Here is a 13,220-nt window from a genome sequence, read left to right as displayed (position 1 = left end):
CCATAGTGCTCAGAGCCATTTGAACCAACACTTACGACCAGAATATCTGGCTCGTTTTACAAGGAGTTGAGTGTTCACATCACCTAGCACCGAACTTGTGCCGTAGTCTAAGAGTCCCACCAAATGATACAAGTGAGGCAGTCTAATGAGTGTCTCGCATACGTGCTCCCTGTGTGCTGAGACTGTAACACTGCAACAGCATTTACGTAGCTTGTACTATGAAATACCAAGCTTGGTTTATTGCGTAGTATGGCCCAACAGAACAAATAGTCCTGTCACGGAAAAGCCACGTATAACACTTCCGTCTGCTACTACTATACCATAACCTCAAAGCCTAAGGCAGTTCGTATACAGAAATTATTCTTATTCTAGTAATTATAGTATGAAGAAGTAGGGCAGTGTTACCCTCTGAGAGGAATTTTGTTATATTGACCGAGTCGTACCTAACGGAGGTGGCTTATCGGAAGTGAAAGTCAGAATTACGTAATTATTCAAACAGTAACAAATAATGTTTTACCTAGCTACACTGTTTCGAGAACAAGGAAAACGGTCGCCAGCCCAATTAGGCAAGAGAATGATTAACATTCTTGTTCACTAAAATAGTTATTAGTAACTTTAACGGACAAACACAACCTATACTTTACCACAAGCGAGTGCAATGAACTCTAGCATCTGCATATGCTCACGGTTAAGAAGCTGACAGAGCAGGAAAGACAATTTGCATATATATAACAGATAATGAAACACACGCTTACTTCAGGGTTTATTCAAACTGAATGGTCTTTATAACGTTACTATTAATATTCACTGCAGAATCATAAATTGGACATAGGTTAAGTATTATTTTTCAAACACTTTCCTAGTTGACATAAAATTATAAATGTAGTTCACTGCAAAATTATGAACTGGTCACAGGTTAAGTGTCTCTCAACTGAATACTATTCTATTTAGAATGAAAGTTAAATGGAATTCACTAACGGGTTACTTCTCACCGTCTTTTGAATAAAGAAATTATGGTTTTCATTAAAAAATGGTTCAAATGGCTCTGAGCACTATGGGACTTAACTGCTATGGTCATCAGTCCCCTAGAACTTAGAACTACTTAAACCTAACTAACCTAAGGACATCACACACATCCATGCCCGAGGCAGGATTCGAACCTGCGACCGTAGCGGTCGCGCGGTTCCAAACTGTAGCGCCTAGAACCGCTTGGGCACTCCGGCCGGCGGGTTTCATTAAATAGTGGTCTTCCCGTTACTTGTTACCTAGCATTAGCACAATAGACAAACTGTGGATCCTGTTGTACTATTAATATGCACTTCCAATACACAAGAGATACAAACACTTAGCAAACATGAATATGTAACTATGCACTATTGCAGTTTTCCACTTTTACTACAGTGAAACATAATGTTGACAAATTTGCAAGAAACTGACTCACCTTTTAAAATATACTACAGGCAGCACTATGATCATTAACTAAGCAAAACTTTATAAGCCTCAGTTTTATCAGCTTTTAATCTTTAAAAGAAACTCCAAATTGTCTTTATTACCACAGTCTTCTACTTTCAAGTTAATGATTAAATAGGTGACTTTGAAACTCCACAAAACTTTAAATTAGACTGTTTCCATCCCTGGGAGGCTTTCACAAGACTATATTTTCTACCTCCCACAATTTCACTGAATCCACAGTAAATCTGAATACTCCCTTCTTACCTAAGATCAAATAACATTATTTGAAGTTCTGAGGCTTTCATATTTTTTTTCACAAAATAGGACACTCGGTAATCATAGTTCAAATGGAGAGGAAACTGAGAGGTATTGTGATAAGGAAAAAATCATGGTAGGTACATGAATTCAGTTATAAGTTACCTCATATTTGAGCACACTAACACATCCAATAAGCTGATCCTTCACTGTACATTATTATAGTTTTCCGATACAGTGATTGCACAATGTGGTGGCAACTGTATGTTGGTAGGTGGATTTGCAGGTAGAATTGCTGGATTCTGTCCCTTCTTGCTGGCGATTATGGATACCAATTCCAGAATCGTTCGAGCTATTTATCCATTCATCCGAGGCATTGGAAAGTGGCAGAAAAAGCCTCTCTCGGAACCAGCACAATACACAACTTTTACATGGGCAGTGCACAGTTTGTTAGCTCGTCCCCGACTGACTCTTGTTCCACCTTTTCTACCTAGGCCAACCACAATTTCCGCGAGCTACCAAGTTCCGTTCCCGAGGAGAACCACACTACCTCTTATACACAGAATAACTAAGAATCCTAAGTGAAGGTCAGCAGCTTACATAACAGCAAACAAACATTTTAAATAAAACAGAACATTTGCACATATTAGTATTTCTACAAAAAATTATTCACCCAAACTCCAAATGTTACAGTAAGTTTTGTCTCCCTCCAATTGAGATAAAGAATTTAAATGACAGATATACTACATTGCATAGAATCAAACCATGACATCAAAGTTTTTACAAAGAAAGGAGTATACAATTTTATTTTATTGATTCAATCCAACAACCTTTACAGAAGCTCAACGATGTAACATTAAATAAGACAAAAGGCAAAATAAATCAGTAGAGTATTAGAGCTATGGTGTTACACAGAGACGGGGGTTGTCCGGTGTTGCAGGTGTGCGGGCGCCGGCGACGGAGAACTGGAGGCTGGCGCGTGCCCGGAGCGTGATCCCTGCTCGAGACACGCGTGCCCGCGCGGCCAGCACTGCGTGCCTCTGCGGAGGGCGTGCCTGGAAGGAGCGCCGCGACACGCCTGCCGACAGCACCACTGCGGTCAGTAGCAGCCGCCGCCGCCGCCGCCGCCGCTGCGCTGCCTTTAACATTTTTAAATGTTCGGATAATAAGTTGCCGTCTCTTTATCTAAGAATAGATTGTGGTGTCACCGCCAGACACCACACTTGCTAGGTGGTAGCCTTTAAATCGGCCGCGGTCCGGTAGTATACGTCGGACCCGTGTGTCGCCACTGTCAGTGATTGCAGACCGAGCGCCGCCACACGGCAAGTCTAGAGAGACGTCCTAGCACTCGCCCAGTTATACAGCCGACGTTGCGAGCAATGGTTCAGCGACAAATTACGCTCTCATTTGCCGAGACGATAGTTAGCATAGCCTTCAGCTACGTCATTTGCTACGACCTAGCAAGGCGCCATAGCATTTGATATTTATCTTGTGAAGCATGTACAGTCAAGAGCGATGAACACCAATTATGGATTAAAGTTAAGTATTCCAAGAACTACGTTCTTTTCTTTATAGGATAATTACTTTACTTTGTTCCAGACCTCACGTCAATCTTCGTGAGCTTAAAAGCGTGCATTTCGGACTCCTCTAGCAACACGGTGTTGGCTCTTCTGCCAACACTTCATAGATGATGAATGCAGCTAGCCGCTATCTCTGTGTAATGTCTTGTCTGTATAGATGTGTATCTGTTGCCTTTAAGATCCCTTCACCTTCACACATAAATCTATACAGTAAAGTAAGGCCCTCCCAGTTCTTGGCTGATCCGTGATAAGACAGGTGAAAAATTAGACTAAAGGAGGATTATTAGTATTATCTCTATTTTCATTCGCTCTCTCTCTTTCTCTCCTTTATCTATGTAAAGTTTTAATATAATATTTCATTACGTGAAATCAGCCAAATAGGATCTCTGGTGGAGTCCTTCGTCTTGGTAATCAGCGGCTGGCTTGCTGTAAGAGATCTTTACATTTATTATTACTGTTAAACACTGCAGTCAGTCGGGAGAATCAATCGTTTGGACAATTTTTTCCTTTTACGAAAGATTGCGAATTCCAGATGTGTACGAAGCCTTTTTGGACGATTTAACACCGACTCAGTGATTGCAGGCTCTCTTCGACACAGCTGAAACTTCCCCACTAACTACAGGGCCAACGTGATCATCAAATGATTCAGGAAAAACTCTTTCGTTCATTCACTCCAGAACAAAAAAGTCACAAACCTTATTTGTGGAGAAATTGTGTATTAAGTCCATCTCCATTACATGTCCAGATCTCTGGTGATTCCACGCCTTAATTATTTTCCGTTTACAGTCTCTTTCTCTTCAAACAAACCGCTAGCGGCAAAAATGTTAATTGGCTCGCTTTAGCAAGAAGAAAAGCAGAATATGTATCTCTCAGAAACACGTAAATCCCTCAACAGATACTGCAAAAGCTGTCCTAGTTACCAATCTAACAACCATGGAAAATGCATATATGCATCTCTGTTATTTCAAAGAATAAACGCACTAGAAAATACTTTGGCGTCGTCGAGCTGTAGCCGCATATATTACGAGAAAATCAGATCAGATAACTTTTCCAGAGTGAATGAATGTGGATGGTTTGATTGAAAATGATTAACTGCTGCGTGGTAGAGAGTATTTTCTGTGGGAACATTAAATGCCGAAGCTCTCCAGTGTGAATCTGCCGCTCTGCAGCGGAGTGTCAGCTGATCTTGAAATTCTCTTGCAGATTAAACCTAAGTCCTGCTCTGGGACTCAAACCCTACACTTTGATCTTCGCTGGCAATGCTCTCAGAAAGTGATTTGTCCAGGGACGTATCTCGACGCTTGATCCGAGTCAGTGGTAATCATGGTCTGGGTATACAAGGGAAGAAGGAAGTTAGACTGAGTTTAACGTCCCAGCGACGTACAGGTTACTAGAGACGGAGCACAAGCTCGAATTTTGTCTACGATGGGAAAGATAATCGGCCGTGCCATTTCAAAGGAACTACCCTGGCACTTAGGAAACTCATGGTAAACCTAAATCTGGATGGCCAGACATGGTTTTGAACAGTCGTCTTCCTAAAATAAGTCCCGTGTATAACCACTGCGCCACCTCGCTCGGTGTCTAGGTATACAGTCCTTCAATAGAAGTGGGTATGTTCTGAGTCTAATGTTCTATACCAATAGACAGTGGCTTACTTTCTTTCTTTCTTTCTTTCTTTCACTTACGCCTTAGTCCTGCAGCGATCGCAGGGTCGGCGTGGTTACTACGGATTTGGCAAGGTTAGTTTTATGGGTGGCCAGATGCCCTTCCTGCCGCCACCCCATACCCCCGGGATGAAATCAGTGTACCCCAGCTGCCTGCATCTAGTGTAAATTGTGAAATAGTGCGAACGTGTTTCAAATGTCTGCGACGCGTGTAATTCAGGCGCAACGTGAAGACCAGCCTGGTATTCAACTAGCGCAATGTGGAAAACCGCCTAAAAACCACATCCAGGCTGGCCGGCACACTGGCCCTCGTCGTTTATCCGCCTGGCGGATTCGATCCAGGGCCGGCGCGCCTACTCGAGTCCAGGAAAATTTGCTTTAGTGCTTTCGGCTACCCTAGCGGGTAGACAGATCGCTATAGTATTTATATTTAACACAGGGTTATTCATAAGTACCTACACGGTTTCAGAGGGCGACTCCATGAAATAAATATTCAAATACAAATGAATTTTTAATACGATTTTGTTTAAATTGGTCTAAAATGTATAAAAGAATTTCTCCTAGGCCCATGCAGGCAAACCTGATTTATAATTGTGAGTATGTAATAGCTGTGAAAATGGTTGTAAGATTTAAAACGGAGAACGTACACTACATGCAGTAGGTAATAGTGAAGAGGTGAATTATTCATGCATAAATTAGTATGTAATGCCATAGTAACGTAGTGAACTATTTATGGATCGCTTATGTATTGCAGGCAACCCACGTGTTTCAGGTCAGATCTACTCAATATTCTCATAGCTATCAGAAACTGTCAATCATGAATTTCTGGGGCTCTGAATGACGTTAGGAATCTGTAGGGGACTACGAGAAATTATTTCATACTTTCCATAAACAGATCTTCCACTCCAGGTACACGTTCAAAAAGTCTATGTCGGGGAATAACTGGGCGATCGACAGTGCGAGATTCACCGAACACAAACAGAGCTGCAGGCGGGGACAGGTTGAAAATTCGCCCACGGAGCACGCTCTGTGTGAGACCTACCACATAGTGACATTCGACAACATGAAAGTTCTTGCTGTAGAAAAGAGGTGTCACACCCACTTGTTCATGGAAGCTATAGAAATACACAAAAGTGACAGTAGCATCAACAAGGAAGAAGAAAGCGTCTTGGTGAGGGGATCATGGATTCCCATACTGCAGTTACCGACCGTTGCAGGTAGCAAGAGGAGAACGACAGTGGTAATGACCACGGAAAAGCCCGCGGATGTTGGTGATCCAGGTACATATAATAATCTGCGGCCGCGAAGTCCACCACGAGCAGTGGAGTGTGAAGCTATGACAATGCTAGCCAGTCGTGCAGGTGAAATGTCAGAAAAATCAACAAACGTCGGCCGAAGAGCGCGGGACAGAAGCCACCAGACAATTTGTCGTCTCGTGCTCCATCTGACAGACTGGCGCAGCAACTGTATGTAGACTATTTCTGGATAACACAGTCTTGGTTGCGGAAATATAGCTAATGACGCGTGTAGCCTTTGTTGGGTGTCATCAGATTACCAACAGAAAGAGTAATGGGGAAATAACAGGTGTCGTTGCGGCCCCTTATTGTTAGAGGGCCCGCACAATCGACACGCAAGATGGGTTGCCGACCCCTTTTCAGGAGCGCGGTGAGAAACATCGCCAGCGGACAGAAACAATAACAGACTTTCCAAATAAACACGGAACTACTTCGCCAGACAACATGTGACAGTGTTCTACCAATCAGAACTCTTATGACTTATGTAGCACTCCGTCCACCTGGCTTTATAAGTACGCCTAGACCGTCAGACCGGCAGTGTTTACCAACCGCTAAGAATAGTTCTCGCCAGTACTTACGCCTACCCTAGCCTTGTATTCACTCGGTGTAACATTGCAGTAGCACGGTGGATTCTGCATTGTGTAGAGTAGACTTTGGTCAGTATTTTTCTTCCATTGTCTTGTTTCCTATTTCGTTTTCCCTCCACTAGATTTGTGGTTTTTCTTGTTGTTCTTGCATTTAAAACTTAGTGTACGCCAAGAAGGCGCTTTTTTGTTTGATTATAATAAAGAGTGTTCAAATTGGGGGCTGTTAGCTCTTTTTCCTGCCGACCGCAGGACACAACAATAGGTAAGGTATGGTCCTATAATGCAAGGCTGTAATATATTACAAACCGTGAATCGAAAGATATTCGTGCAACTGTTCTGCTGTGGAATAAACAAATGTTCAGATAGAGCTAACATGGAAATTTGCCTAGACAGTCAACACGAATTGATAAGCAAACCTTAAAAAGGGAAAATAAATCATACATTTTAGTCTGAAAAAGACGTATATTAATGATTCAGTTTTATTTAAATAATTATTTTCTCTTAATATCTTGTGTGAGTGTGTGTGAAAGTTTTTAGTTAGTTTTGAACATTTTGATGCAGTTACGACAGAAACATGTGGCACATTTTATTTTAATTTGTCTTCCCCTGACTCAGCCAACATATTGCTTCCTCCTACGAAAGTCTAGTGAAAGTACCAAGGAGTTAGAAATTAGATAAAGATTTGAGCTATACAAAGGCTTATCAGGAATCGTTATTTTCAGGAACCATTCCCGACTGGAACAGGATAAGAGGTAAACCGCAGTTGTACGAGAAGCATCCTCTTGCACACACCAGTCAAGAAAACGAGTTGCACTGTCTTGTCTTCCTATTCTTAGATACACTGAGAGATAAAAATCCTTAGCTCACCAAGAAATGCCGGTGGAAAAACAAAGTACCTTCCGCCATGTACCGGACAAAAAAGCAACTTAATATTGCATTATGGTCTAAGACATGTTTAAAATTTCACCCCTCTCGCTCTACGAGAGCTTAGTCTAAATCAACCGCAAAAATGGTACCGAACAGACAGACAGATAAAAAAACGACTTAATAGAAATGTCGTAAAATAACGTATCAGTGGATTAAACATCTCACCAAATTTACATTCATAATACGCAACGTAGTGTAACTGCACTAGGGGAAGACGTAGAGGAATCATCCGCTCCGTATTGACGCATTGAGTTAGTTCGAGCCGGAAAATGCACGTTCCAGTGAACAGATTTCCAAAGCAGTTTCAAAGCGACAACTATCTTAATAGCTCATTTTACAACTGTTTCCCACAGTAGTATATCTTCTTTGATGATCTGCGTGTGCCCTCCTTTCTCAAAACGTTTCTGATGCGAAACCAGGAGAAAAGAAATGGATTTAATTCTTACAGTTGTCCCAATGATACAAAAATTACTAATGTTTGGTCTAAATAAGAATTTATATAGTCGCAAAAGACGGCGTAAATCCCATATTAGTTATAAAAATCTATATGTCACATATGTGATTTATGCATTTTTGTTTTTATATGAACTTCTATGCTTTATTTGTTAACTGTTGTACTGCGTGATTCGTTGTTCCATACGCTAAGTAAATAAATAAAACTGAAATGCGTCTTCGTCATTCTCACAGACATTACATGTGTAACACATGCTCAAATAATTTTCTGTGTGTTTTGCACTGTGCTATCATAACTGTTAATGCAGTATATGTGGAACACCACCTAAACTACTGTCAAGAAATATTTTAATTTTCAATACCGGTTACGTTCATTGGACATCCTGGCAAGTCAGGCGCTTAACTCCTTGGGTACCTAGGACATGCTACTGGAATTGATTTTATTTGTAAAAGAAAAAAAAAAAAGCTTCGCAAAGCCCTAGCCGCCTGTTATTGGAGGATACGGAAATTTAAACGTTTCGAAATAACAGCTGAGTTCGTGTTTTCATATACCTTGTGTTAAAGCAGAGTAATTCTTACTTGCCAAATGTATATGACAAATTCATACAAATACAATCTATGAACTGGTTATATTAAGTATGGGGTAACTCGATTACTTATTATTGATTATTTCTTCCACTCCTTTACTGGAACAGCAGCCTACACTTACATGTCTTGGATGCGATTTCGACAGTACTTCACTATTTATAATGAAACATACGGAGAAGAAAATATGTAAAAACGTTTTAGTCACACATAATAAATTTTAACACTACCTTGTCACCTTCTTGCGACCAGTAATTGCACCTGTTCCCTGAGAAATCTGCTTTATTATTCGCTTTTCTTCGTGGTTACAGAAATTCTTAAGAGCTAACATCGATAATTTCATAGTTTTCTTCACTTCTCTTGAACTGCCATCTGTTCTGTGAAGAATATTCGGTACTGTCGAAGTCTGTCGACTGATCACATCCTTGTTCTTTGCCTAAGGTATGATGTAAAGCTTTAGGATCAAATGGAAAATTATTTATGTTCATTTTAACCGTAAAACTTTCAAATATTGTCATTAATGCAAGAATTACTGCTATACATTCTACAAAACACACCTTACATAATGTAACAAAAGAATCTTCAGCTCCCATATTCGAACTTACTTAGAAGACACTCTTGCCTTGAAATCTGTGAATATTTTTATTTCATCATTAACGCACCATGCCTGAACTGTAATTGATCGATGTGTTCTAATGCATTTTCTTTGGCAACTTGACACTCATATACGAGATGTCTCATTTCGTGAGGCTGTTGAAATGGAGTGGTTTCCGAAGTAACTCCAGTTCACTGCTGCCGTTCCTCTTCATTCTTTGTTCTCTTGTAATATAAGTTTCTTTGAAATCCTTTATGCAAAATACTGCTTCGTGGCCCACTTCGAAATCATTTCTGTTAGTGGAAGTTGTCCATTTAGCACACAGAGAAGCCTCCGTAGGAAAACAGAATGAAGTGACATACTCTTTATTCGATTTCTAGTTGGAAATGCAATAAGGCACATAGCATTTCCTTCTCATCTGAAAAAGATTCGTAAGAAAATCGTTTATATGTCATGCGGATACGTGCAATCAAAAATGCTACACAACGAGATTTTTACTCTGCAGCGGAATGGGCGCTGATATGTTACTTCCTGGCAAACTAAAACTGGGCGCAGGACCGAGACTCGAACTCGGGACCCTTACCTTTCATGGGCAAGTGCTCTACCGACTGAGTTACCCAAGCACGATGCACGACCCCTCCTCATTGCTTCAATTGTGCCAGTACATCATCCACAATCTTTGCAGAAATGCTCCTGTGAAGTTTGATTACAATTTCACAGAAGCTCTTCTGCAAAGGTAGGGGACGAGGTACTGGCAGAATTGAGGCCGTGAGGACAGGTCGTGAGTCGTGCTTGGGTCGCTCAGTCGGTAGTGCACTTGCCCGTGAAAGGCAAGGGTCCCGAGTTCAAGTCTCGGTCCGGCACACAGTTTAAATTTGCCAGGAAGTTTCAAAAATGCTACAGTTTGCAGTGTCAGCTGCACAGATTTAAGGTGCAAATTGGAATTAAAAACCTGTAGCAAATATCCTTTTCTACGTTGTACAACAATTAATTGTGACTGTGTAAAGCAGTATTTACCGATTAATAACACACAATGAGGATTCATTATATACTATAATCGACAGATGAGCAGCAAAATGGTTCAAATGGCTCTGAGCACTATGGGACTTAACATCTGTGGTCATCAGACCCCTAGAACTTAGAACTACTTAAACCTAACTAACCTAAGGACATCACACACATCCATGCCCGAGGCAGTCGCGCTGTTCCGGACTGAGCGCCTAGAACCGCTAGACCACCGCGGCCGGCAATGAGCAGCAACAACTACTTCTCATAACTACATAAACAGGCACTGGCCGGCCCTTGGTTGTGACGCCACGTCCGTTCGCAGCTGAAGCATCCAGGCCAGTGGTTTCACGAAGGATTTGGTGCAACTCGCGGACTTTCCAACGGTAGTGTTTCCGACCAGTTTGTAGGCCACTCAGGTACTGCCACCACCAGTCACGCACTGCCGTCAATGACAGCCTTCGTTTCAAAATACTTATAAAAGACATTTAGGTCTGGATTGAAAAAGATCACTTGGTGGTCAACGAAAACTGCAGCAATACTCTTCGAAACGGCTATAATGAAGGCTATGAAAAAGCTATTCCCCTAAACACCCCTCTCCCACTGCAGTTTTCATTTCAACCAATGTCTGTAGATGAAAATAGATGAACTGTGATTAGCGGACAAGATCAGCTTCAGAGAAATCCGATTGTTTTGCCGCATGTGTGGTACATTGTTGCATCATCCACGAAAATGTTGATAAAATTTGAATGGTAATAATGGAGGAAATGCTCAATGGAGAGGAGGTGATGTAATTAGAGACACAATGATCCGTCAATAGATAGAAAATCCCAGTACACCAACAGACATGTAAAATTGTTTTAACCATCGGCAGAGGTCTACGACTGCTATCGAGCGTTGGCTTAGGGAACAAAACGCTTCAATAAACTAAAAACATCCGCACATATAATGTCTGATAAATAAGCCGAAGGGGTAAGCAGTAAATCCTCTTCAAAAAAGATGAAAATATGTACTTAGATCTTGACAAGAAGTTAAAAGATATAGGGTAAGGTGTTCTAAGACTTATAAACCCATAGCAAACTTGTCAAAAAATGTTCCTATTGTTAGTTACGTCACTATATCTTAGGAGTAGTTAGTTACAATTCATTTCTTTATTAGATACTTAATTAGGAGGTAAAAAAATAATTTTGACACCAGCACTTTCAGATAGAAATTAAATGTGCACACTGTTCTAGAAAATAAGCCACATTTATGAAAATATTGAATATGTACGTACCAATTTTCTTTTACATACACAGAAAATTGTGAGATATGTGTTTAATTACTCTTTACCCTGACATTTATAATCTGGAGACAATTGTTAAGCAGTTAATATAATCCTTAAATATGATATGCTACAGTCCAAAGTACACTGAAGAGCCAAAAAACTGGTACACCTGCCTACTATCGTGTGGGGCCCCTGCGTGCTCGCAGAAGTGCCACAACCCGACGTGGCATGGACTCCACCAATGTCTGAAGTAGTTCTGGAGGGAACTGACACCATGAACCTTGCAGGACTGTCCATAAATCCGTAAGAGTACGAGGGGGTGGAGATCTCTTCTGAACAACACGTTGCAAGGCATCGCAGATATGCTCAATAATATTCATGTCTGGGGAGTTTGGTGGCCAATGGAAGTGTTTAAATTCTTAGGAGCTTCCCTGGAACCACTCTGTAGTAATTTTGGACATGGAGGGGGTGGATCGCATTGTCCTGCGGTAATTCCCCAAGTCTGTCAGAATGCATAATACACATGAGTGGATGCAGATGATCAGCCCGGATGCTTAAGTACGTGTCACCTCTCAGAGTTGTATCTACACGTATCAGGGGTCACGAATCACTCCAACTCAACACGCCCTACTCCATTACAGCTTCAACATGCTGACATGCAGGGTCCATGGATTCGTGATGTTGTCTCCATACCCGTACACGTCCAACCCCTTGATACAATTTGAAACGTGACACGACCTACCAGGCAACATGTTTCCCGTCATCAGCAGTCCAAAGTCGGTGTTGACGGGCCCAGGTGAGGCGTAAAGCCTTGTGTCGTGCAGTCATCAATCATGCACGGGTGGCCCGTCGACTCCGAAAGCCCATATCGATTATGTTTCGTTATATGTTTCGCACGCTGACACTTGTTGATGGGTCAGCATTGAAATCTGCTGCAATCTGCGGAAGTGTTTCGCTTCTGTCACGTTGAACGACTCTCTTCAGCAGTCGTTGGTCCCGTTCTTGCATGGTATTTGTCCGACTGCAGCGATGTCGGAAATTTGATGTTTTTCCTGGATTCCTGATATTCACGGTACACTCGTGAAATCATCGTACGGGAAAATCCCCACTTCATCGCTACCTCGGAGATGCTGTGTCCCATAGCTCGTGCGCCGACTATAATACCAAGTTCAAATTCACTTCAGTCGTGATAATCTTCCTTTGTAGCAGCAGTAACCGATCTAACAACTGCGCCAGACACTTGTTGTCTTAAATAGGCGTTGCCGATAGCAGCGCAGTCTTCTGCCTGTTTACATTTCTCTGTATTTGAAGACACGTGCCTGTATTAGTTTCTTTGGCGCTTCAGTGTGTGATAGGGTGCATTCCTGAAACTGATACCCTGTCGCCTATGGCGCAGCCGCCAGCCACGCAGCGGTGGGCCGTGGATTGCCGCCCACCTCATGCGCTACCAACACAACCGCGGGAGTCCACATCGCCCGTAGAAGTCACTGCTGAACAAGAGGAAAGCGAAGACTCCAAACAAAAAAGCACTAGGCCAAAACCAAGAAACCGAGAA

General features: G+C 41.8%; 1 protein-coding gene across 1 annotated transcript in view; it reads left to right on the top strand.

Annotated features, from left to right (window-relative positions):
• LOC124775137 (reversion-inducing cysteine-rich protein with Kazal motifs-like) overlaps window positions 1-13,220 on the top strand; it is a 370,434-nt gene that overhangs the window by 320,236 nt on the left and 36,978 nt on the right. The window contains exon 12 of the mRNA XM_047249977.1: window positions 2,648-2,805. Within this exon, the coding sequence (XP_047105933.1) occupies window positions 2,648-2,805 (158 nt within the window). The remainder of the gene's footprint in view (window positions 1-2,647; window positions 2,806-13,220) is intronic.

The sequence above is a fragment of the Schistocerca piceifrons genome, chromosome 2 (assembly GCF_021461385.2).
Source record: "Schistocerca piceifrons isolate TAMUIC-IGC-003096 chromosome 2, iqSchPice1.1, whole genome shotgun sequence".
Lineage (NCBI taxonomy): Eukaryota > Metazoa > Arthropoda > Insecta > Orthoptera > Acrididae > Schistocerca > Schistocerca piceifrons.
This window is presented reverse-complemented; position numbering and strand designations above follow the sequence as displayed.